Source organism: Haliaeetus leucocephalus, unplaced genomic scaffold, assembly GCF_000737465.1.
Source record: "Haliaeetus leucocephalus isolate CR32 unplaced genomic scaffold, Haliaeetus_leucocephalus-4.0 Scaffold1, whole genome shotgun sequence".
In the NCBI taxonomy this organism is placed as follows: Eukaryota; Metazoa; Chordata; class Aves; order Accipitriformes; family Accipitridae; genus Haliaeetus; species Haliaeetus leucocephalus.
The window spans coordinates 18,635,039-18,659,231 of NW_010972437.1; the positions used below are offsets into that span (position 1 = coordinate 18,635,039).

The following is a 24,193-nucleotide window of genomic DNA, read 5'->3' on the forward strand; positions in this document are numbered from 1 at the left end:
CCCGGCCGCCGAGGAGTGGGGCAGCCCCGCCGGGGAGCCGCCCGCCTCCCTGCCCAGCAGCACCTCCTCGGATGACTTCGGCAAGGGCAAGGCCGAGGACCGCTACTCGCTGGGCAGCAGCGTCGACAGCGGCATCCGCACCCCGCTCTGCAGGATCTGCTTCCAGGGGCCCGAGCAGGTGAGCCCGCGGGGGGCGGGGGGCGCTGGGGCGGGGGGTCGGCTCGCCCCATGGCAGCGGTGCTCCAGCCCGCGGGAACTGGGGCCTGCTGCTGGCCGGCGTCTCCCCCGTGCCCGGAACGGGACCCCAAAGCCCGAGGGGCTCGGCCCTCCGCCCGGGGCCCTGGGCTCCAGGATTTTGCGCCTCGGTGGTGTTTCCCGGGGAATCGTGGGGTGGAGGCCCGCTCCGTCCCTCTCTGCCGGCCGGCAGCCTTGCCCCGGGCGCCCGTGCCCGGCCTCAGAGCCGTGCAGCCGTGGCGAGGCAGGGACCCGCGGACCCCTTCGTGGAGCAGAGCGCATCTGGGCGAGGGGGGCTTTTTGTCGCCTCGTGGGCACCCAGTTGCCGTGATCCCAGAAGTGATGCAAAGGATGCGTTTAATGTGCTGTTTGCTTGTAAAAATACAACTTCAGTCTGTATAAACACGTGGCAGGAGGCAGCCCCACCTCATCGGTGGTTCCCAGGGGACGGCTAGTAGGAGCTCTGCGGGTTTGCCACCGCTCCCATGCTCCCAGTTGCACTAGCTAGAGGAGGAAAACCGCTGGTTGCAACTGTACCTGCTGGAGCTGCAGCCGTGAGATGGTCGTTGGTACAGACCGAGGTTAGGCCAGGGAAGTTTCCCGCCACCGCACAGGAGAATGAAACAAACGCAACCTCGCTAGAACATAAGGTGCCACCCTGGGGCATTATTCTCCCTATTTAATGACAATTAAAAGCAGTTCACGTATTTTCAGGATGGCAACTTCCTTACAGTGATATACACAGCAACATTTGTAGCTAACGTGACACAGCTGCAGGCGGCAAGGAAAGCTGCAGACCTCTGCTTGTGAGATCAAGCCCAGATATGCAGATAACCTTTATTACTCGGGGTAGTCCTGTTACCTGGGATAATAAGGGATCCTTGCACGAGAAAGGGTTGCGAGGTTCGACTTGGCTGATACCCATTTCCATTTTAGGCAGAGATCCTGGCACGAAAGACGATACGTTGAAATCTTGAGCAAAACGGGTTTTGCCCCATGTCGTCTTTCCCCTTCATGGACCTGTGTGCTCTGCTGAGGAGAGCCAGTGCTCATCTGAGAGTGGCCACGCTCTGGCAGATGTCCTGCCTGTCCCAAGGCTGCCCACGTCTGTAATGCAGTGATCGTGCCTTCCCTTGTGTCGGTCCGAGGATGGTGGTGATGGGGGCGGGGAGGTGGGGAATGGGCTCCCATTCTTCTTTGGGAGAAGCAGGGCCTGCCACCAACTCATCTAAATACCCACAGCCCTGCTGGATGTGTCATACCAAGGGTTTCATAGATCAGAGCTGGGTGCTCAATGGACTGTAGCCTTCTCTAATGGTTTATGCAGCTGACTGATAGCTGTGAGACAATTTTCACCACAGGCTTTTAGATTGGGGGTGGGGGAAATCATTCTTTTTCGGAGATGCTGTATGCCTTCCTCACTTGACTGTCTCCTCCCTGTCTTTTCTAAAAGTTGGAAGTCATGCAACTCTCTCCCTGGGAATTTGCATTATTCCACATTTCTAGTACTCTTCCCTGGCTTGCCATTCTGTCTGTGTACACGAGACGTAGTGCCTGCAAGATTGGCTTACGTGTGTGAGAAAACAGAGCCTAAGCAGAAATAAAATAAAGGTAACTTGCTTCCTTGGAGAACATTAATGCTCGAAAATAATTGGATGCTAATTTTCACACTGAAAACCTGTGTAGGTTGCATTGTAAAAGTGAGACTATTTGCTGACCATCTGCCAGCCTACCTGAGTGAGAAGCTGAGCAGACGTGACTGGCATCTAACAGAGTTTCACCAGGATTTCTCTTTTTTGCTTCTCACAGTTTCTGACCAATATAATAAGACACTTACAGCTGGATTCTGCCACTCATCCTTGAGCAGTACCTTATTCCACAAATAATTTTTTCATCACCAGCATGGCTTGAGGAGTATCTGAAACCCTTTGCTCCGCAGCAGCTGGGAAGCACAAGTCATTATGGAGGCCCAAATCGTGGGGTTTTAAAGCACAGCCAGATCCTGACACAGCTTCCTAGAAGTACGGTTCAGAATAACTGAGAGCTGAATCAGTGCAGCTGATGTCAAGACAGGCAGTTTGGTTTATTTGGCCCTTACGTCAATAAAACTCCAACAGGACTAAATCCCAAATTCCATGTTCTTTTTTATTATGGTGGTTATTACTGGTTTAGCCTTTATTTCCCATTCGTTTTCCAACTCAACAGCTGAGCAAAGACCCTTCATGTTTTGGACCCTCACAACTATAAAAGTCATAGATGCACATTATTCTATACCACCCTTGCCAAGATCATCATGAAAATTTATCCACTTGGAAACAAAATGTAATTGCTAGTTCTTTACTCTGTGGATTAATAACAATGAGAGATATAAACAGTGTTTTATTTACCTGTCAAAAACATCTAAAACTGCTGCAGCTGTGGGCAAATTTGCAGGGCTGCATCACAGTACCAAGAACAAAAGCCTTCATTATAAATTGACTGTTAGGCGCTCTAAGCTTGTTTACCCAGATAAAATGACAGTGAGTCTCCAAAAGATGTTTTAATCCTGTTTTGATTTAAAAAGAAAAAAAAAAATTACAACAGCCAAAAAGGTTTCTTACTAATCTGGCTTCGCAAGTAGGTTTTATTTAATATCTAATGCAAAACAAAATCAGTAGGGATTTTCACTTTAAATTTATGATTGCCCTACACGCATGATACTTCAGGCTAGTGAATTGCTTATATCTTAAGCTCCTCATGTTTGTTTGTAGCTCTTATGGGTAAGCTGATTCTTTCATTTAAAAATGTGCTGAGGACCGTAGGAAGGAGTAAAGCTCGTTATTGTAAAACTGTTCTGATCCTTGCATGTTACTCGAGAGAAACCAGTGGTGCGGACGAGAAAGATGGCCAGGTGATCACAGCATCTGGACTCCCATTTTGAGGGCATGAAGAGCAAGCTTTGCTCAGGTCTGGCAGTTGAAAAAGTCAGTTGCTTTTATTGAAAACAAGGGCTTAACATTGTGAAAGCTGATGAGCTGAACTCTGAGCTTGGTAGTGGCATTGCCTTTCGGGGGCTTGCTTGGCATTTTCAAAAGTTTCACTGAGTGAGCGTCCTGCACCATTGTGTCAGCTAATTCTGAGACCCTGGACTGAATGGCAAAGCTCTGGGGAGAAAGTGAGAAAGGAAGATGCTGGAGTATTTTCTTCTGTTTTGGTTAATGCTCAGCATTGGCAGAATTTTGTCTGCTTTCCTGGATCTCTGACAATGTTCTGCAAGAGAAAGAAACTGAGATGAGCTCCACTCTCACAAATGTTTCACAGTGCTTGGTATGGATCCAAGTTGAAAGCAAGTCGTGGAGAGCAGCAGGAAAAGGCATGGGTTAAAAGTCCTTTCACAACAGCAGATCAACTGTTTGCCCATGTCACAAGGAGTTAGCAGTACGGCAGGGTTTAGGAGCTCAGAGTTGGTGCTAGCTGTGCTGAAAATAAATAGAAAAGCGTTCTTAAATGAAACTGAGATAATTTGGAAATCAGTGTGTCTCAAGGATTGCTTGTTATATTGTCAGTTAGAGCATGCATACATCTTTTCTTACCTGCCAGTTTCTGTCTGCGTTTCTCTATTTCTCTGTTCTGGGGAAAAATACTGTAAAGATGGAGATTTGAAAAGTCAGTGCAGATAGGATTGGTTGGCTCAGGAGGATCAGAGAGAACAGACTGTGGACTCTTTTGCCTGCAGGCTGCTAGCTTGGACTTAGTTTGGTATTCAATAGAAATGTTTGAAAATAGACTATTCTTCCCACTGAAGACTCCTCCAGACTTTAGGGACACTAACTCGGTAATATGAGAACGTGAAGACCTTCAAGGAAATTGGAAGGGAAGACAACTTATAATGGATATTAGGACATGCATTTCCATGTGATCTGTCATGAGGCTGTGGAGCTCCTCGTTGCAGGGCGTTAGCAGGACGAAGAAGTTGACTAAGTTTAATAAAGGATTGCAAAGCCATGTGGTTATTAAGGATATCTAGAGTCATCACAATTAATGATAACTTTTCTGAAAGTAAAATTCATGCTTCAGGTCTGAAGCCAATCTAGAGATCAGGGTAACACTGAAGAGGAGCAAAGCCCTGGGGCTGGTCTCCAGCCCCACAGCTCACCAGCCCCTGTGCATGGCCAGTGAGATCTGCCTCTCCAGGGGCATGTCTGGATTTCATCCACATGTATTGTAATGTCTTCAACATGTAGGCACCTGCCATGCTCAGGGCCTCTCTAATGCTAAGGTGGCCCTAAATTACTTGGTCTGGATTAACACACCATTCTTGGGCACCCTATGTAGGCTCAGTGTATGGTTAGTACCATCGAATGGCTGGTCATTAGCGTGTGTTGCTTGAAAAAACATGTCAGAATCTCAACTCCATTCCTGTTATAAATACAGAAACTGGCAAAAGCTGTCATTAGCTTCCCGCCTGGTAGTGTCTGCGGAGAAGGCATGAACTAAGCCAGGAAATACCGCCACTCTACAGATTGGTCTCTCAGCAGCAGGGGAGTGGAGGAAGTCTCTGGGATGCTTCATTTCTGATTTACAACGTCGTAAAATAGAGCAGAATCAGGTACCTCTTTTCTAGAGTGAGACAAAGAGGGAAAGAGGTAGCCTGTGGCAGAATTCAGGGCACGAGTGTGACAATGAATGAGTGGAAGAAGAAACGACTGTGCAGCCAGCATCACAAGCACGTCCAGAGCCAGGGAAACTCAGGAAGGGAGATGCTGGTGTTTAGCGGGGTCTGACCAAATTGGCTAGACCATCACTGTTTTCAACCATGTTGAATCACATAATGACAGTGCAGGCTTCCCATCCATGTACTTTTCATAGGTGTGTTCCCACAGGATTCATTTACTTGGTGTTAGAAGGAGAATCATTCATTGGAAAACAGCCAGTCCTGCTAAAACTGATGGGATGCAGCCCTTTAGATTTTAATCTGTATATTGTGATTTATGACAGAAAGGAAGGGAAGATGCTTCCTGTGACGTTTGCAGTCTACCTCTCTGCCTTCCCATCTTTGAATCTTAACACCTCTATACCTAACTCTGTCGTTTCATCTGTCCCAGGATCAAGTCTATACTGTGGAGGCAGAACATTTTGGGCTTCAGCAGAAGCTTTGCTTGAGCCATCAACTGAATGGAGCCTAGGATGTCATCTATTTTAGATTTAGACTCTGTTGCCACAGAGTTGATTGGCAAAGTTCCCATTAACTTCAACAGCAAAAGGGTAGGCATCCAGTAGCAGAGACTTGACCCCTGTATTTCAATAATGTTGTGCACACAGCGGGTTTTCTATAAATAATAGTGAAGGCCACTAATCCCATTGACTTCTAATTGCTCCAGGAGACAGGGTTTTCACCTTTTGTGCCTGCTGAAACTCTGATGCCTGACCCATTTATTTCAGTGCCACTAGCTAGCCTGAGGAGCAGTTTTTCTTTTCTTTTACTTTTCCTCATGTAGAAGGCTTCATGAAGGAACTTGTCTGTGTTTGTGTCACTGTTTTTTAAATATACATTTCAGGCCATGATTAACAGTGGCTGATGTCAGTTAGTGACAGAACAAGCAATGCAAAAGCTTGTAGCTCCATTGTTTGCATCTGTAGAGTCACTGTTATTTCCACAAAGGCAACACTTGCTCCTGGAAGGGCTCTGTTTGTACAAAACTGACTTGCATTCAGGTTGTCTTTCAAGCAAAAATTCATTCCCTGCAAGGGCCTCCTCTGTGGCAGCCTTTTGCTCACATTCGTATTTTTCCATCTAAGGCTGGCCCAGTCCAGAAGTCAGAAATATAGTTGTGCCAAAAATCTATGATGCTGTGTGTCCTATGTATGTGCTGCACATGTTTTCATCACTCCTAGGCCTGGAGTAAGATAATAAGATAGACTATAATTGTTATTGGTCCATATCTATGGCCACTCCATCCCTTTTATTGATGATTCTAAAGGAATAAAGCCATGTGACAGTGTTAGCTGTTAGAGTTGATGCTCATCAGCCCTCCTCTAAACCTATTGGCCAATTTCAGCCAGATTTGGCAGAAAATGGAGATCTGAAAGGCAATACATTTCTGCAAGTTTCATGAAAACTAGCTGGATGAAGAAGAGGAAACCTAGAAACATCCTGTTGTGGGAGAGATCATAGCATTGGCTGTGCTACACTCTGTAGAGTCCATGCATGACAGAACTTCAGCTGGAGCAAAAGCTTTAACAGCAGTGTGTATCCCATCAGATAAAAAAACCCCAAACCAACATGATATGGTTTCCATGGGAAACCAGACTCAAATAATACTCACAGAATAGCTCGTTAACTTTTTATCTTTCTCCTTTTCCTTTGTTAATCAGGGTTACTTGCCTAAAATGAATTGCTTGGTGCTGAAGACTTCCTTAGCTTCCCCCATCTTTTCACAACTGACCTTTTATCCTTTTCTGATTTATCACTGGTTACAGTAGAGCAGATTACATTGTTGGCAGTGGAGAGTGATGAGTGATGACTTTCTTCTGGTGAGTTAAAAAACAGCAAGACCTGGAAACCTATGTAGATAATAAATGGCTGTCCCTATGCCCTTCTGTGAAAAGTGATGAGATAAGGCAAAATGTTGGTGGGCAGACTGGTTCCAGTGACAGAGCCCAGATCCTGAAATCCTTACACATCTTTTCTTCTGTTGTGTCATTTCTTCTTCTTTATGCTATTTGGTGGTTTTCTCTCACCTCCTCTTCCTTCTCTTCTTCTTGGCCAAAGTCAAGTGACACATCAGACCTTGGTCCCATCCAGCCTATCTAGCTGTACTCTGCACAGGTTCTCCTATGGCCTGTGTCCCATTTTATCCAAGCATCCTCTGTTTGCAGCTTGAACACTGGTGGCATCACTCACAACAGCCACATGAGTTTAAGCTACTTCCCTGGGTGGGAGTGAAGGAAGGGATGGTACAGAATGGGAGAATAATAAGCAAAAATATGTTTTACATGTTGTTTTATTCTTTCCTACATCTGGTGCGTTGTGTTTGGTGGAGAAACCAGGCTGTGCTTGGGGAAAACTGTGTGAACTCCATGGAGGATGGGGTAGTTCAATCTTGAACAGACTCCTAAGAAAGTTTTCTGTCCTCTGTAGAAGAACTTTGTGGGGAACTTCCGTTATGGTTGGAGAATAGGACTGTCAGCCATACTTTTTACCATGGAGTCACAGACATTTTAGACCAGCAGGTCCACATACAGAACAACATTGCAGAACAGGAGAGAGAAAATGAATTTGATATTCCACCAGTTTGGGAGGCCAAAGACTGCTGCTATCTTTGTGGTGTCCAATTGTGCTATGTCACTCTTAGCAGAAGTTTATCAAGGGTTGCTTGATTGACAGGGTATTTCTGTTTAAGGTAAGGCTGTCAGGTCACCTTTTCCATGCAAACAGTATGTGTCATTAGCTAAGAGATCCATGTAAGAAGCACCTTTAAAGTTTGTAGTGCATTGAGCACTTGGAGGTGTTTGCCCTCACTGGATGCAGACAGCCCCATAGCTGCAGCCTCTGTGAAGCTGTTCCCTGTGACCACCATGGTAACCTCTGGTACTATGTGGGTTTAGCTTCTGTTACTCAATCCATGCACTGATCACGCCCAAGCACTGGGCAATGTCCAGGTCTCAAGAGATCAGTTATTCCACCCATCCAAAATCCTGACAGAGGCTGATCTAACCAGTTCTTAATGGTGATCATGGTTGGAGGCTCCATCTTTCCTGCTGCAGCCCATTTCTTCTTGCCCTGCCCATTAGGAAGACAGGAAGTTATTTTTACTGTTTCCTTTTATCCAAGCAGTAAGTAATTGAAGGTATTATCCAGTAGTTGCATGTAAATATAGCGAAAATTCATCCTCTAAGGAGTTTACAAGTTCAAGTGACAACTGCAGCCATGACATTCCCTGTTCTTCTCTAGGCCAAACAATCCCAGTTCTACCTGTGCTCTTATGACATGTTTTCTAGACCTCTAATCATCCTTGGTGTTATCCTCTGGACTTTCACCAAATGGTCCATATTTTGCTTTAAATGCACTGTCTAAAGTTGGAAACAATTATCCAGGTGAGTCCTTGTCAGTGCTGAGCAGTGCAGAAAGGTTTGAATCCTGCGTAACAGATAACAGATGCCATCCATTCCAGGGTGATGTTTGCCCTATTTATTTATTTATTTATTTATTTATGGAACAACAGAAGATTATTGATTGTTACTCAACTCATGATCCCATATAATCTCCATGTCCTTCAGAACTGCTTTCTGGACAGTCCTCCTCCATCTTGGCTCTGTGCAGTTGGCGTTACTGCCTTGGTGGAGGAGCAGTACTTGGCCCTGCTGAATTGCATCCTTTTTTCCCCAGACCTCTCCTCCGCAGTAGCAGGCCCTTCCAGATGGGTCTGCAGATGCAGTGAGCATTAACTCTATTGAATCTTCCGTGTCATTAATGACTTGAGCTCTTCTGCCTTGATTTCTGAGGAGAGTTGGGAGGAAAAGGCTGAAGAAGCAGCTGTGCTTTTCTTTAAGGATCCCTTGGTGGCCAGAGATGAGACTCATGGCTGGGGCTGTTCCTGTCTCTGCTCTTTGCCCCCAATTAAAGCTGCTCTCAGCAATGCTGAATATGACCTTTCCTGACAGATGCAGGCCTCCAGCCAGTCCTGCTTGAAGTGTTGCCCCTCCATCCCCCATTTCTCTCCTGCTTCTCCTATCACTTTATCATTGATGGGGTGGATCACATTTCCTCCACAATCCCCTAATGGCGTCCCACAAAGCTCCTTTCTCCTTGTCCTTCCCATCTTTCCCCAGCTCGTCCACTTCCTCCATTATGTCAGCCCTTAAGGCTGGTTCTGCAAGGTTGATTTTCTTCAGTCCAACCCCAGATCTCCTGTCTCCTAGGCATCTGTTACTGAATGCTCTGGCATCAGCTCAGATTTCTTGTATCCAACATTCTCCTCCATGTCCATCTTTTTTCTGCCTTCCTCCTGTGCTACCACTGTCACTCAGGGCATTAACCCTACCCTCAACTTGAGCTTCTTTCCTCTCACCTCCCAGCTGTGTATTCGTATTGTGCCCAGATCTTAATTTGCTTTCTTTTGGGTTGCACAGATACTTGCTCAGATCCTCATTTCTTGCCTTCATTTCTGTCATTCCGTCTTCTCCGCCTTCCCAGCACAGGCATTGCCCTGCTTCAGTTGAGTCAAAACCAAGGTGTGAAGTTCAATTCTTTGAATGCTATTTTGATGGAAGAAGTGGTTTCCCTGAGAACTTCGCCGTGCATCTCCCCTCCCATCAGTGAGTGTTCCCTGTCCTTGCCCAGGTAGATCCTGGATACCTTTTTACTCCAATTCCCAGTCTTTGGGAGAGCCAAGAAAGCGCTGTGGATGAATCTGATGAAGACAAAACATACAGCATTGGCATGCAGGATTCCTGCTGACACTTCACCCACATCACATCAGCACCTACCCTGGCAATTTCATGCAGGCGGTGAACTAAAGCTCAAAGGATGGTTTGCACTGTCTGCAAGTACAGGGCCATGGGCTAAACCTGCCCCTCCAAACACCCCAACACTTTTAGTTGTGTCAGGTCTTTCCAGCCTGTCTGATACCCTGCATGACCTTGCCCTGTCTGATGAATGAAGCACTTTCCCTTTCCTTTTCTCCTTGTTGAGTACACTAGGACCTGCCAGGATTAAAGGTACTGGAGAAGTACAAGCAGATTATTATCCCATTCCAACTGATATTAAAAGAACATTAAGACAGATCAGATGAGCATTCAAGAAAAGTAGGTAATAATAAAATACTATATCAGAGAGAAATAGCAGTTAAGTAATTAAAGAGAGGGTTTGCACAAGAGACAGAAGTAAAGTCATGGGTGCTTCTGGCCTCTAGACCATTCTTTATTTTAATACTGTGGTAACCTTTAGAGGATGTCAGTATGTCAAGCATTGCACCAAGAAGTGAAGCAAAGGCTTTTCTTGCCCTAAAGAGCTCACATTTTAGGACATAAAACCCCAACATTTCCTTAACATTGAAGAGAGGTGAATTCCTACAAGATTTAGGGCCAGAGGGGGTTATTGGGCTAGTCTAGTCTGAACCTCTCCATAATAGCAGTGAAATAAGTTCCCTCAACGAAATTCCCGCTTGAAGGTTAATAGCTGTGCAAGGACTGGAGAAGAAATATCCCATCTTGATTTTAAAATCTCCAACAATGGGAAATTGTTGCAGTGCCCAAGGAGAACGTCTGGGGAAACAAGGAACTGAAACTGTCTTTGCATATGAACTTTTGTCTTTTCTGTCACAGAAAGGACTGTGTACTGTGTGCATCCTTAGAAACCAGCTTCAGAAACCCTTGGGCTGGCTGGCAGAGAAGATTTCCCTCATGGAAAAAGTTCTGTGTTGAATACTGGTTTATTCCACATCAGATTGAAAGCAAGAAACTTTCAGCCTGGGAAAACATGCATGGGATTCAGCTAGTTAGGAAAAACCAGTTCATAGCCTCCTCTGACATATGAGAGAAGAAGTGCTGTCACCTACATTTAACCCACATTTGGAAAATTTTCTTCATAGACAGGATTGCTACATCATTTCTAAGAAAAACATTTCTACAGCCCCCAAAGCCTGCAGTGAGGACTCCTACATAAAATCCAGCTTGCTAAGCTGCCATAACCTGGCCCAGCTGCCATCGTTATTCTCTTTCCCAGTCCTTATGGATTCATTTCTTGCCCTTCTTGCAGACATGCGAAAATCTGCAGGAAAGCCCCTGGCCTTCCCATCCTGCAGCTATTCAAGAGATTTCTTCTCTCACCTTTGTCTTGGTGTTGCCAGACAAGAACTTCATCTCTTTGGAGGTGTGCTCAGGCATGTGATGCAAATGTCAGGTGAAGGTGACAGTTCTGAGTGTTATAGGTCAGGTCAAACAAAAGCACACAACCCCAGAATAATTTAGAATGCAGGGACCTCTGGAGGTCATCTTGTCCAACCCCCTACACAAGCAGATCCGACCAGATCAGGTTGCTCTGGGCCTTGCGCAGCTGAGAGCTGGATATCTCTAAGGACAGTTATTGCACTCACCTCTCAGGACCCCTGGTCCAATATTTGACCTCCCTTATGGTGAAAGTGGTTTTTTTCTGATTTCTAATCAGAATTTCTTGTGTTCCAGATTGTGTCTGTTGCCTCTCATCTTATAACCATGCACCTTTGAGAAGAGTCTGGCTCTCTTTGCTGTGCCTTTCCGTGAGGTGGCTGAAGACAGCAATAAGCTCTCCCCTTAGCCTTTACAGTGATTTTAGGAGGAGCTATGCAAAAGATAGGATTAAATGTCTGCTCTAGCTCCCCAGAGTGGATTTGGACAGGGGCTGAGATTTTTGTAATAGTAGTCAGATAAATACCAAGGGAAAATAGCCGCCCAGACATAGATTGAAGAATGAGAACAAACATCGCTAATAATAGCAAAGGCTCAGATATTTCTGTTTGTCATAGCCAAGACACTTCTTGATCCAATAATCACTAAACCTCCAAGAGGTGATACTATTTCAAATCTGAGTCTTATAGAAATACTGGTTGTAGAAAAGCTTGATTGAATGAGAACTGTTTCTTTTTAAATTGAACAGAAGGATAAGCAAAAAGAGGTCTGTAACTAAGGTTTTCAACTTTGCAAAAGCAGATTTTGAAAAATTAGGAATCTTTAAAAATATGCAACATAGCAGAAATTTATTATACGTTGTCTAATGACTACCAAAACAGCCATTAGTCTCTTTATAACAAACAAAAGCATTGTTACAATTGCTGCTTTCTGGAAGCTCACAGCCATTCTCTCTTCTACAGGCTATTTTTGCTTTATGCCTTCAATTAATTTGTCTAGAAAGCTGTTCACAACCTGTCCCAAGATGTACTTTAATAAAAATGAAAAATATTCTTTTCTCTCTTTCTAGCTTGCTTTCCTAATCAACAGTACTTGTCCATGTAAGTTCTAAGTCCATGAGATACACTCAGTGACATTTAAACTTCTTTGCCAAATTCAGCCACCGTTGATAAATAAATGCTGCAGAATTCTTAAGCTTTTATGAGTTGCATGAAAATAAGTGGCCAAGTGGGGCATACTGCCCATATTGGGTTTGTGATGCCATGGAGGAGAACTGTCATAAGAGGTCCACCCCTGTTCGACATCAAAGAAGCCACCTTACTCCCAGGTACAAATAGGGGAAACCTAACTTTGTTTGGCTCCATTGCTCTGAGAACTTCTGGTTTTGATTTTTTGTTCTCTATTCTGTTTAAAAAAGGCAAGAAAAAGATCCATCTGCCAGCAGAGGCTGAGCCTAGCAAGTTCGAATGCAATACTAAGTATTTCAGAAAATTGCACATTTAGGAAAACTGAGGAACCACATAGTAAAAGTTTTGGAGTCTTCTCCACTGGTCACAGTCCAGGATCTGTTACTTCAGGCAGCCTCCTCCAAGGGCACTTCACAGCAGGGCACTCACACCCAGCCAGATGATGGTGTTTGCCCTTTAGGGAGTACGGGCATGGAGGGAGTTGATGTAGGGCTGTCCTAGGATGGCCTGAAAGCCTGAACCAACATCTTTTGTCGTTGGCTGATGGCAGCACCTCTTTCCCAAACCTACAGAGCCCTGCGTGTCACCCGGCGTGTCATTTGATAGCTATAGTAAACCAAACTGGAGTGGAGAGCCAGGTGATCGTGGGACCGATTGTAGACAGTTAAGTGAGCATGAACGGTGGGGAGAATATCGGAAATAATTCTGTGCAACTTAACGAGAGGAGGAGCTTTGATCAGAGGCAGCCAGAGTGCATCGGTCAGTGGGAAAGCAAACTAAGCTGCTGGGACTCTTCAGAAGTTGTTACTGTCATGGTAAGCCAAGGGGGATGCAGAGACAGCTACAGGCTTATGGATTTCCATAGAGCAGCCTCAGAGGCTCCACATCAGAGATTATTTGCAAATGCAAGGTGTACAAATGTGTGTGTGCATGTAACTGAGCTGCTCTGTCTGTGTTTAGGAGGATCAGAAACATGCCAGGCAAATGTTGCAATCTCTGAAGCTGGCAGGAGGTTTGCTACCATAGCATGTCTCTGTTTTCTGTTTGGGTTGGATCCACTTATTTTTCCCTGTAATGGATGCGAGGAGGCCACTGAGATAGGGTTTCTCTGATGAAACAGAAAGTGCAGTGGGATGATCTTGGGAGAGAAGCAGCTGGAAAACACGTGCTTTGCTTCTGTGATGAGCACAAGGTTGCGTTGCACCTGACGGAGCCTGACTGGTTTGTTCCTGCAGGCGATCCCACCACCACCAAAAGAGCCCAATGACATTCATCTGCTCCTTGCTTCTTTGCATCACTCCCAGTTCTGCCTTTCCCCACTTGTGTATCTCCTTCCATAGGATTTATAATTTCATCCCTCTCCAGATGATGTCTCTCCAATGGGAGAATGTAACTCTCTGCCTTTTCTCACCAGATAATCCTCTGCCCCTAAACGCTGTGATTGGAGCAGCAGTACCAGCCCTCTTAGGCTACAGGGGAGGTTTTCACCTTCTCTAACTACATCCTGAATGTTCCCAGTTTTTCAGCATGCTCTGCATTTTGGCCTGATTAGGCTACTTGTTCTGTTGTATTGCAGAGACAAGGAGTGGTGCTTAGGCACAAGACAGTATGTTCTGTCTGTATCCTGTAAAATAAGAGAAAATTTGCTCAGCTGGAAATGAAGCAACCTGGAGTTCAAAACTCACTTCCACTGACAGCTGTTTTGCATTTTCATACGCTTACCAGCCATCAGTACTGGCCAAGGTCTCTACCCCTAGGTACATGTTCCTAAGGCGCTTAGCTATTTGTATGCTGGAAATGCTGATGACTCAAAAAGAGGCTGTACAAACACATGGAGATTGGGAAAACCATCCAGATCCCTGCCATTCAGCCTGCCTTAACCATGTATGGGACAAATATGCACCCCCTGAGTCCCCTTTCTCAGACTGCCCTGTGGTATTTGGTTCCCAGGGGTGAGATTAAAACCCACGAGTCCTCCTGGTTGACACTGTTTGGTAACCCTCTGACATAGCTTCAGGTGTAATGGGTGGGCCGCAGGATGAATAATAGCCCTTCCCATGATTTATATCCTGTCGGGGGGGAGATTTTTGCCAGATATCCATCTACCTATAAATGCATATGGCATAACTGCTGGGACACAGCTGCACTCACGTGTCTGTCTTTAATCCGTTTCCTTTTAAATCACTGTGTCTACATTGCCTTGAGCTGTTTTTCTTCCCTCCTGAAATGTGCATAGCAGCATTGGAGATAGGTATCTTCAGTGCATTGCTCCACTCCTGGACTGCACACCCTCTGGGGCTTTCATAAGAGAGTTGGGAGGACCACGGAGGTCAGGGACCTAGGTTCCCACTAACACACTCCCTGGCCCCTCTGTCTTTGGAGGATCGGCATGATTTCCAAGCAACAGCCAGCCATCACACACTGCCGCAGCGTGCGCTGATCCCAGCGCTCACTATTAGTCAGGGATCGGCTGTGCGCGTATTTGCAGCAGTGTGGTGGAAGGCACGTGGCACGTGGCTGAGCCAAATTGGATAGAAAAGGAGATTAAGTGGTCACTTGTGGGTCAGCTTTTCCTGCAGAGAGCAGCTTGATGCCGCGGTGCACATCTGGGCTGTTGAGCAGATGCAGCAGTTTCAGGCTGCTGCAAGGCGCTTTCCTGGAGGTCTCTCCTGAGCTCACTGCAGGGTTGGAGACACAACACAACAACCAAGAGCTCCCCCAGCCAGGGATGTTCCTGTGCAGAAAGTGGTCTTTGAAAGGTAACTGCTCTTCACTGTTACTGGTACATTTGTACTCACAGATCAGCACTTTGGCTGTTTCTCCCAGTCGCATGTGCATGGCATATCCAGCGCAGCATGGTGATTTGCAGGGTGTCATGACTGGGCTGAATCACAGTGGCCCACACATCAGGCCTGTGTGTCTTTTGTTTTTTTCAATCCCCATACAAGTGCTCTGTGTCCACCCACTGCAAAAGATCTTTCCATCTGTCTGGTCAGCTATGAGGCTCACCAGGTCATAAAAGCAGGCTGACCTGGAAAGATCCAAGATGTGAGGATGTTTCAGAAAGGCTTGGTTTAGGCTTGAGCACTTTAGATACTGGGATGTCGGGGCTGTGACTGTGAAACAGTAGTGAGCCCTTGCTGGACAATACAAGCGGTAAAGAAAACTTCCTGGTCAGGGCAGTATTTAACCCATGTTAGAAGACCTCTGAGCAAAGAGCAGACTGTGATATGGAGGAAAACAACACGGCCTGCCTCCATGAGTGCCCAGAGAGGGGCACTTCTGCTTTCTGCAGAGCCAGGGTTTGTCTTTCTGGCAGAGAAAAAGAAATAGGCTGAAGGATGCGGGGAACTGAGCAGCAAACACTGTCCTCTGAGATGAGAGTTATCCTAGAGATCAGTTTTAGCAAAACCCAGGTTTTAGAGTCAAGGTGGCAGCTTGGTCACTGGATAACAAACAGGTCCCAACCCAGGCAGAGGGTTGTTCACTGGCTTTAAGAGGACACATTTAGAGCAGTTCCCCCATGGTGACAGCTTGACTAGAGGAGGTTCCTCTTCCAGTTCAAGCGGACGAAGGAGGATGAACAGCAACCCAGGGATCTCAGCTTCTCCTCTGAAACAACTGTGATCCTGGGTACATCCCTGAGGCGGAACGCAGCTGCGGATTGCAGACACCTCAATGCGAGTGTCGCAGCGTAGGTGTCTGCATGTGGACTGGGTGTCTAGGCAGTGAAAAATCAAGAGCTTGACTCATGCCCACACAATGATTTCTTAGTGGAAAACATCTCGAGGTAGGTAATCGTGCCCCTAGTCAATACAGTCAGTGGAGCTGGAGAGCTAGACACCTACATTTGCTCAGCTGACTCACTCCGGGGCTCCGCTGTCAACATTGACTAGACCTCCATCGATTATGTGGGAACACAGATACCCAGTGTGCATATAGCTGCTACATCCAGATACAGTCTGTCTGGATCTGGATTCACCTGTAGTGATACATAGGGCCCTTTCATGCCACCATAAAGCAGGACTGGAAATCTTCACTTCCTTCTAGGAAAGCTGTAAGGGATCCTTGCTCAACTATAAAACACCTAAACCACTTCAAAGCTAGGTGCTCTGCAAGTGCTGAGTGTTCACATTATTATAACTAAACAGCAATTTGGAAATGCACGCACAACATTGAAGAGTAGTAAACAGATGGGAGAAGTTGCCAAGTAAGGCCACGCTGAAGCAGCAAGCAGAAATAAGTGTTAGAGACAGTCTGACGTTTTTATAGCAGGACAGATGCAGCCAGGATTTGAAGCATATAGCAATGAAATGGGGTCAAGGAGGCGAGCTGCCTTTTCTTGGCCAAGTTCTTCTCCTGTCGTGCAGTCCCTTCTGTGCTCAGACAGCAAACACTCCTCGTTGCTGGCCTGGCTGGGAGTTTTCAAGATAATCACGGCGCAGCACAGCTGCAGTGGACAAGGCAGGAAAAGCAATATTGTTTATGATGAACTGCTGTGTAGGAGAAAAGAGGTTTTAAACACAGCCTTGAAGTCACTGGGTTACACCAGCACTGGGCTGAGTTGAACTAACAACTACTAATTACTGAGAGAAAAATGACTCACTAAAACCCAATAATAATTGTCTTACATCTAATTAACATGGTTGATTTACAGTCAAATAGAAAACTACAGTCTTGGCATGGGGCACATGCAGAATTTGATGGACAGCCTGCAGCCCTGCATATCTCTCATAGAAATAGAGTTCAAAAGTTGTGCAAGACATACTGTATTTTAATTAACCAAAGCCCAGAGAAGCTGTTCTGCAAACCTAGGCAGAAACTGCACAAGGACACCATTCTCCTGGCAAAACACTGAAAGTTCAGTCTGATGCTGCTAGCAGCAAAACTCGTCTGGCTTCCAAGGAGTCAATATTTTCCCCTTTCCAGTATCCAGCTGGAGTTGCTGCTGGAAACTCTCCTGTGGGGAGGGGAGAGCATCGGTAGAGAGGGTCTCCATAGAGAAATAGTGAGAGGGAGCAATTCTTGTGGACTGACATAGTAAACATGTGACAGGCACTTCTGAAAATTCTTATGTCCGTCAGAGACGTTAAAGCTATTTCCTGTTGGTGTGATAAAAATGTATGAAATATTTGTCGGGGTTTGTACAAGCATGGATTATAAGAAAAGCTCTTGTATTTTAAGGGATTACATACTTTATTACAGTGTATGCTTCCTAAGTAGAACTGAGAACAGTTCTCGTGTGTGTGTGCTACAAGGGAACAGTAAGCAAAAGGCAAATGGTTGTTGGTGGTCTTAGGTGTAATTTGGATGAACAGGCGTGGTTTTCCTCTTTTTGGCATCCAGAATGATCTTTGCACCTCCATAAAGGGACCTGAAGTCAGTCTGAAATCTGAGCTGGTGTTGAGGTGCTCCTCATTTGGGTGTAAATGGGTCCACCACGCTTCTTGGGCATCAGAGCTCAGGGGATCTGTTTCTGGTTCCCAGCTCACTTTTTAACATTGAGCAGGTTGTTTCCAATCTTTGTTTTGGGAGCGACAGCTCAGCAGACCTTGGCTCTGAATTTCAAGCTGCTGGGCCTACTTAGCAGACGGAGATGTCTGCTGGGGAACAAGGCACTCAGCATCTCTGGAAACAGCACTGTCAGTGCAATGTCATTTTTATTTAAGAAAAAGTTGGCTTGGTTGGCCTTTGCATTACTGTTGCCTTCCCATGCATATGTTGATGATTCCTTGTTAATGGGTCATTTCTGTTTGTAAAGCACTTTAAGTACAGTTCCACACCAGTGTGGGACATGCTATTACCTAAGACAGTGGTGGCCTCCTATTCACCTCCCCTTCTCTTTTTCTCTCTGTCTTGCAATTGCTTGAAAGTTCCCTTGAGCCCTTGCTTAGCTGGTTCACCCTGTACTCAAAATAGTAACAGCCTTAATCCAGGGGACTTCTCTAATCCTGGGGTCGGGGTGGGAGGCATGAGTGATTGCTCTGAGCAGCAAACCCATTTATGCAAAGTGTTTCATTCCTGAGCAGCATCGTTGAGGAAGGATGAGATTAGAAGGATATCACTGGCAAAGTGACTAAGAGATTTATCTTATTCATAGGCTTGGCTTGTACTTAAGGAATTTACATTATTGGGATTTTTCAAAATCTGAGCTGGCTGAATCTATCCTTCTTCCAGCAGTGTCACAGCTATCGAAGGCTTGTTGTTTCCTTTCTAGTTCATAACTTCCAGCACCAACACATTGCTCCCTTTGCTTTCTCTGTTGCTTTTCCACGCTTGTTTTCAAATGCCAGGAGTACCACAGTCTCCCTCAAGTCCCTAAGAGTTTATCATAAGGTGATTCAAGCCATTTTCCCAGGTATTCAGCCTGGGGGGTTTTTTGCTTAATTAATTTCTTCCTGATTTGTCTAGTTAATACCATTGGGAAGGATAAAGAGGGATGCATCTGCCTCTGACACTGACATGTCCAGATATTTATAATAAAGAAGAGTTAGATCTCCTTGAAACTTCCAGGTCAGAGATCCCCTCTAGAGAGGGAGCTGGGCCAGACTGTAGGATGGAGGTAGATATTTCTGTACGTCTGTCCTGAGAGAAAGCCCTTGGGAGGACAGACCCCAGGGAGCCCTTACCCCAGCTGAGGCCGGGGATGCCAGCACGAGGCCCCCAGCTCACAACACTGAGGGACATCCTGGAGTGCCTTTGCTCCACGAGGACTGTGTACTCAGCCAGACTACTTGGGAAATGATATCAGCAAAAACCCACACTCCTCTGCTAATGAAGACTGACACCTTGCTGGGGCCTTCAGAGAGGTGACAGGGCTGGGCTGGATGAGGAGTGGGGATGGCTGCGCTGGGCTAGCACAAACGAGTTGCTCTGGGGAAAGGCCGTGTGGAGCAAGACATGCTGTGCCGGAAGGCAAAACATCCATGGTGAGAAAAGTCAGGCTAAAGTCAGTTCAGAAACTGTGTCCTCCCAGCACGGTATCTCTGTGCTCAGCAATTGAGCCAGGAGCAGCAGGGACATTCCCAAGGGGAAAAAAAAAAAAAGGTGTCACTGAAATAAGGCAAAGTCTAATCTACAGACCTTTCCTCAGTGTAAGGATGACTTTACGGTCTCTTGGTGGTGTATGTTCATGAGCAAGCTGAGCCAATCTAAGCCCATGCAGCTATAGCGAGCAGCAACCTCAGCTCTGCATTTCCACCCTTTTCAAGCTCTAGCACCAGTGACCATGCAGCCAGGGACTTGATCCAACAAGAACCAACTTTTTTAAAATTTTGATTATCTTTCAGTTGGATCAGTTCCCTGATCTGACCACCCGGTCACCAACACAGCACCGGTGAAGGGGCAGGGCAGCACACCTGGGAGGGCAAGGGGAAGGGGGAGATGGCAGCACAGACTTAGGCATAAACTGTGCATGGAATTGCATCCTGATACCAAGAATTTAGCAACTTCCTTCTAGCATTTGAAGAGACACCACAGCAATTTCAAAGGGATTATTCTAAATTCAGCCCACTGAGATAAAGCATACTTTGGGCTCGGCTCTTCAAGAAAACAAGCTCCCTGCCTGGCCTGACATGTGAGTATCTGTCCCAGGAGAGAGTCCCCTTTACCTCTGTAAAAGGAAAAAGAAAACCAGTGGCACTTTTAGGCATGGAGCCATGCCATTTTCATTCTCATACTTTGCAGTTTTTCCCAAGTGACACTGAAGTTGTTCCCAGATTAGGGATGCAATGTCTTCTGGCCAACCTGGGAAGAAGGGCTATACTAGGTCTGTATTAGGTGGTTGCAGGCTGCAATTTCAGAGATTTCTTTCTTAGTGCCCAAAGACCGCCCAGTACAAAAGAGAGATTGATGATCCAGGCTAGTCCAGTGGGGGCTGCTAAAATGGTGAAGGGGCAGAAGCACGTTATGTGTGAGGAGAGGTGGAGGGAGTTGGACTTGTTCAGTCTGGCAGCAAGAAGATGAAAGGGGAAATCTGCTGTCTTCTGCTACTTAAAGTTGGATTATAGAGACCACAGAGCCAGAGGGGCACAGCAAAGGACAAGAGGGAATGGCAGAAGTTGCAGCAAGGGAAATGCTCGTTGGATATACAGAAACAAACCTTCACAGTGAGAGCAGTGCAGCCCTGAAACTAGGCCCCAGAGATATGGTAGGATCTCAGTCCTCAAAGATCTTCAGGGTTCAGCTAGATGAAACCCTGAGCGACCTTGAAGCTAGCCCTGGTTTGAGCAGGAGGTTGGACTAAAGAAATCCAGAGACCTTTCCCAACCTAAATTCTGCAACCCTATGAAAACCACAGAGTGAGGGGACTGAGAAGTGGTTGCAATGTCACTGCTCATACTTGTTCTGGAGAAGGGTGTTGGGGGGGGGGAAGATTTTTACACACACAGAGATGTGCACCCACCCACTTGCTTGCCTGCCGACGCAAATGTGCCTGCAGCTGTCTCAGTGGTGTCCCAACTTCTGTCTTATTGACCTTTAAACAACGGAGCTGGCCCAGCATGAGAACCTGCCCTAATGAGCACAGCAAAGCCACGGCCTCTTGAACCGGTGGCAGCAGTCGGTGCATCACTCGTGCCTAGGAGGTGCCTGAGCCCAGCTTCCCACTCATGTTGGGAGGATTGCTAATGCCAGCCTTCACCTGCTGCACTTTTAAGATCAAATTAATGTAGAACCAGTGAAAACTGGAGCTGGAAAGGGCTGGATAGAACACTACCTGCCTTACCTGTACCTCTAACATGGCCCCTGCCCTATCGCCTGCATAACTCCCGATCTCCTCTATCATCCTGCTTCTTTCCATCCCATGGCCCCCAGCTGATTCCCCACTAGTCACTTTTCTCCTTGTTTCCAAGCATGGCTCTCCTGCCTTTTGCCTCCTCTCTCCCTCAGACCTGGTGCTCTGACCTGGACAGAAGGTCCCTTCTGTCCCTGGGGACGGCAGCAGAGTGAGACTGGTGATGGAGCCACACTCTGAGGTCTGCTTAGCTCCCATGGTGAGACCACCCTCTGGTGAGTGTGAATCTGGGCTTGGTGCCTCTCTCTCCCGATCCCCTGCCTCCCAGCAGAGGTGGAAATAGTTTCCTCCAAGCCTGTCTCACTTAGGGGACCCTGGAGTGCCTGGAAAAACTGTGTGCCCATGCCCACCCCAGCACTGCTGCTGCCCTTTCTCCATCAGGGAGCAAGGAGGGGAAAGCAGCCAGGAACGAGAAAGCACTGCTTTGACCAACCTGGTTTACTGCAGATCACCCCAGGTCCCTCCAGTGTAACAACAGGCCCCTGATCCCCACGTCATCAAGCCCTTTACTTTCAGTATTATTCCCCAGCCCATCGTGCTGGGGCATCCCAGTACCCCATTCCCAGTGACTGTCACCTGAGAGCCACACTTAGCAGCACCTCTCTTACACCCCCGTTTCCCAGAGCCCTTCCAAGCTCAGTACTGCCAACTCATCACACTTGTGACTGTCCTCACACATGGCTCTTTCCCTTCTGGCACATCCTCATCACTTTCACATCCCCCTGCCTCTCCCAGTAGCTCTTCCAGCCCAGCCTCCAGAAATGGTCCTTCCAGGTACCCTCCATCTTCACCTTCCTCCCTGGTGGGAGTGTGGAAGGAGAAGGCAGGCAAAACCTCTCCCTGTAGAGTGGGCGTGCTTAATTTGGTGTTTGTTTTCAGTGCCGTCTGCTCAGTCACTGCTTAATGGAGTTCATTTGTGATGTTCAAAAAAAGAAAATAAGAGTTATATCCCTGCCTCACTGCAGCACCTTTTTTGAAGGGAAAATACCTTCCCTGTTTGCCCATGGATGCTGGTTTCTGTCTGTGAGGTTCAACTACCAAAAGGCTTGAGTGTGGTCACCTGAAGCATGCTTTGAAATGCTGCTTATTTTCTCCCTCAAGGGAGCAGGTGAAGTTTTTAAATCTGGTTGTGTTCTGCCAAGGGAGAAGGTGATGCCAAAATGCAGCCTGCCCCAGCGGAGGAGCTGGGTGAAGAGGATGGCTCTGGAAAGGCAGCGTGGGCTCACCTGGCCAGGTCTGGCCATCACAGGCAACCCCAGTATCTCCTGAGCATACCCACCACCAGAAGACAGGGAGTTTCTTCCCTACCTGCTTTTGCTGGGGACAGACCCCGAGCATCCCTGCGCTGGGGTTGGGCAGGAAATCCCGACTGATTTCTAGCCTGCCCGCAAGTCCAGGCTACTTGAGACCTATTTGGTTTTGTGTCCACAAAGTCCTTTATTTAACCAAAGTCAGGCCTTCAGCCTCCAGAAGTGTGAAATAGTTGATTCATATGCCTTTAAATTGCTATTAATTTCCTCTTTTAAAATTTCCCTCCCATTCTCCTACACCACCTGAGTTTGGATTAGGTGCCACAAGCAGCCTGTCTGTCCCTGGACAGGGGCAGCTTTCCTGGCCTCCGCATGGGGTTTGGTACCAGACCACTGATTTGCAGAGGAGCCATTTTCCTGATTGTGGCATGGGCTTTGACTGACTCAAGCTGCTGTGAAAGGAGGGGCATTAGGGAATGGCTATGAGGTCTCCGCAGAGCCAGACCCAAGCAGAAGTGTGAAATGTTACTGTGCCGGCGGGTGAGAAGGAAGAAAGTGTGTTAATGCTTTCAAGAAGCACCATCAGGCCACAGATTCATTTCTCAGCCATCCACCTCACTGCCCTATTCAGCAAACCACAAATAGTAACACCTCCCTCGATCCCTTCTCCCTCCCAGGACCCGGGAGGCAAAATTAACTATTGCAAAGCCCGCTGGGTGCATGAAACAGAGAGTCCAAAGTGTCCATGAAAAAGCCTTTCCACGATATAAATTCTAACTCGTGGTGTATTTTGGGCTTTTCATAGAATTAAAAATAAAGCCAGATAAGCCTCCTTCCAGCGCTCAGAGCTGGGTATGTGTGCAAGGTGGATTTTGGCTGAGAGCAGGCGCTGCTCTCCACAGTGCGAGTGACTTGAAGGAGCAAGCCCAGCCTCGCATTGTGCTTTTAGCACAAAAGGATGGGTTTTGAGGCTTACTGCAAAGAAGTAGCACTGCCTTCCCCTGCCACCGTGCTCCCACCTTCACTGCAGCAGAGCACGCTGCCAGGAGCAATTAGGCAGAACGAGTTTTGTTCTCTCTGAGAGCAAGAGCTCTCTCGTGGCGAGGTCGCTTCTTGCTGCTATAACGTGGCTTAGCTCAGGAATTTGCCGTGGTTTTTGAAGGGGTGTTGCCAGGCAGGGTAGGACCAACACGTTTCATTAGAAAGAGGATGAATGCAAAGCCGGGGTGGGGCATAGAGGCTGGTTAAAGGAAGGAAGGATGGTGCCGAGATGAAACCTCTCACATGGCACTTGGAAGCCCGTGGTGTAAATCCCTGCTCCGCTGGAGACCTCCCAGCAAGTCTCTGCCTACACACCGGCTCCCACCTGGGCGCAGGAGACACCATGCTGTCCCTTCTCCCCAGGGAGACCGTCAAGGTAAAGGCGTCGACAATTACACAGCCCTCAGACAGTATGAAAAAAGGAGACACACATGCACACGCCCAAGATAGCCACTATTAACCTTGCCTCATTTTATATATTTTTACAGCTGCAGCAGATGTCTCTGTGTCTCCCTGGAGGGACGTTAGGTACTTACAGCCCTTTCAGCGCAGACAGAGTTGCCTAGAGGAGCTGACGGCTTTGGCCCCGGCTCCACGTGGCTCCCTTCCTCACAGGCAGGCTGATTGAAGTCGGTCAAATCGTCCCAGCCCTGAAAGGGACTTGTCTGCGAGAGCACGGCTGGGTTTCAGCAGCTGGGTCAGTGCCGGTAGCCGCTCGCCCAGATCTAATTGCAAGCTCGGGACATAAATAAGACAGAGGATAAATAAGAAAGGATGTGCTGGGAAGCCCCACAAGAGGAAATAAGGATATTATTATTGAT

At 47.0% G+C, this 24,193-nt stretch overlaps 1 protein-coding gene across 1 annotated transcript in view; it reads left to right on the forward strand.

Moving 5' to 3' along the window:
- The window catches only part of MARCH4 (membrane-associated ring finger (C3HC4) 4, E3 ubiquitin protein ligase), a 103,321-nt gene that overhangs the window by 237 nt on the left and 78,891 nt on the right, over positions 1 to 24,193 (forward strand). The window contains exon 2 of the mRNA XM_010569813.1: positions 17 to 178. Coding sequence (XP_010568115.1) covers positions 17 to 178 — 162 coding nt within the window. The remainder of the gene's footprint in view (positions 1 to 16; positions 179 to 24,193) is intronic.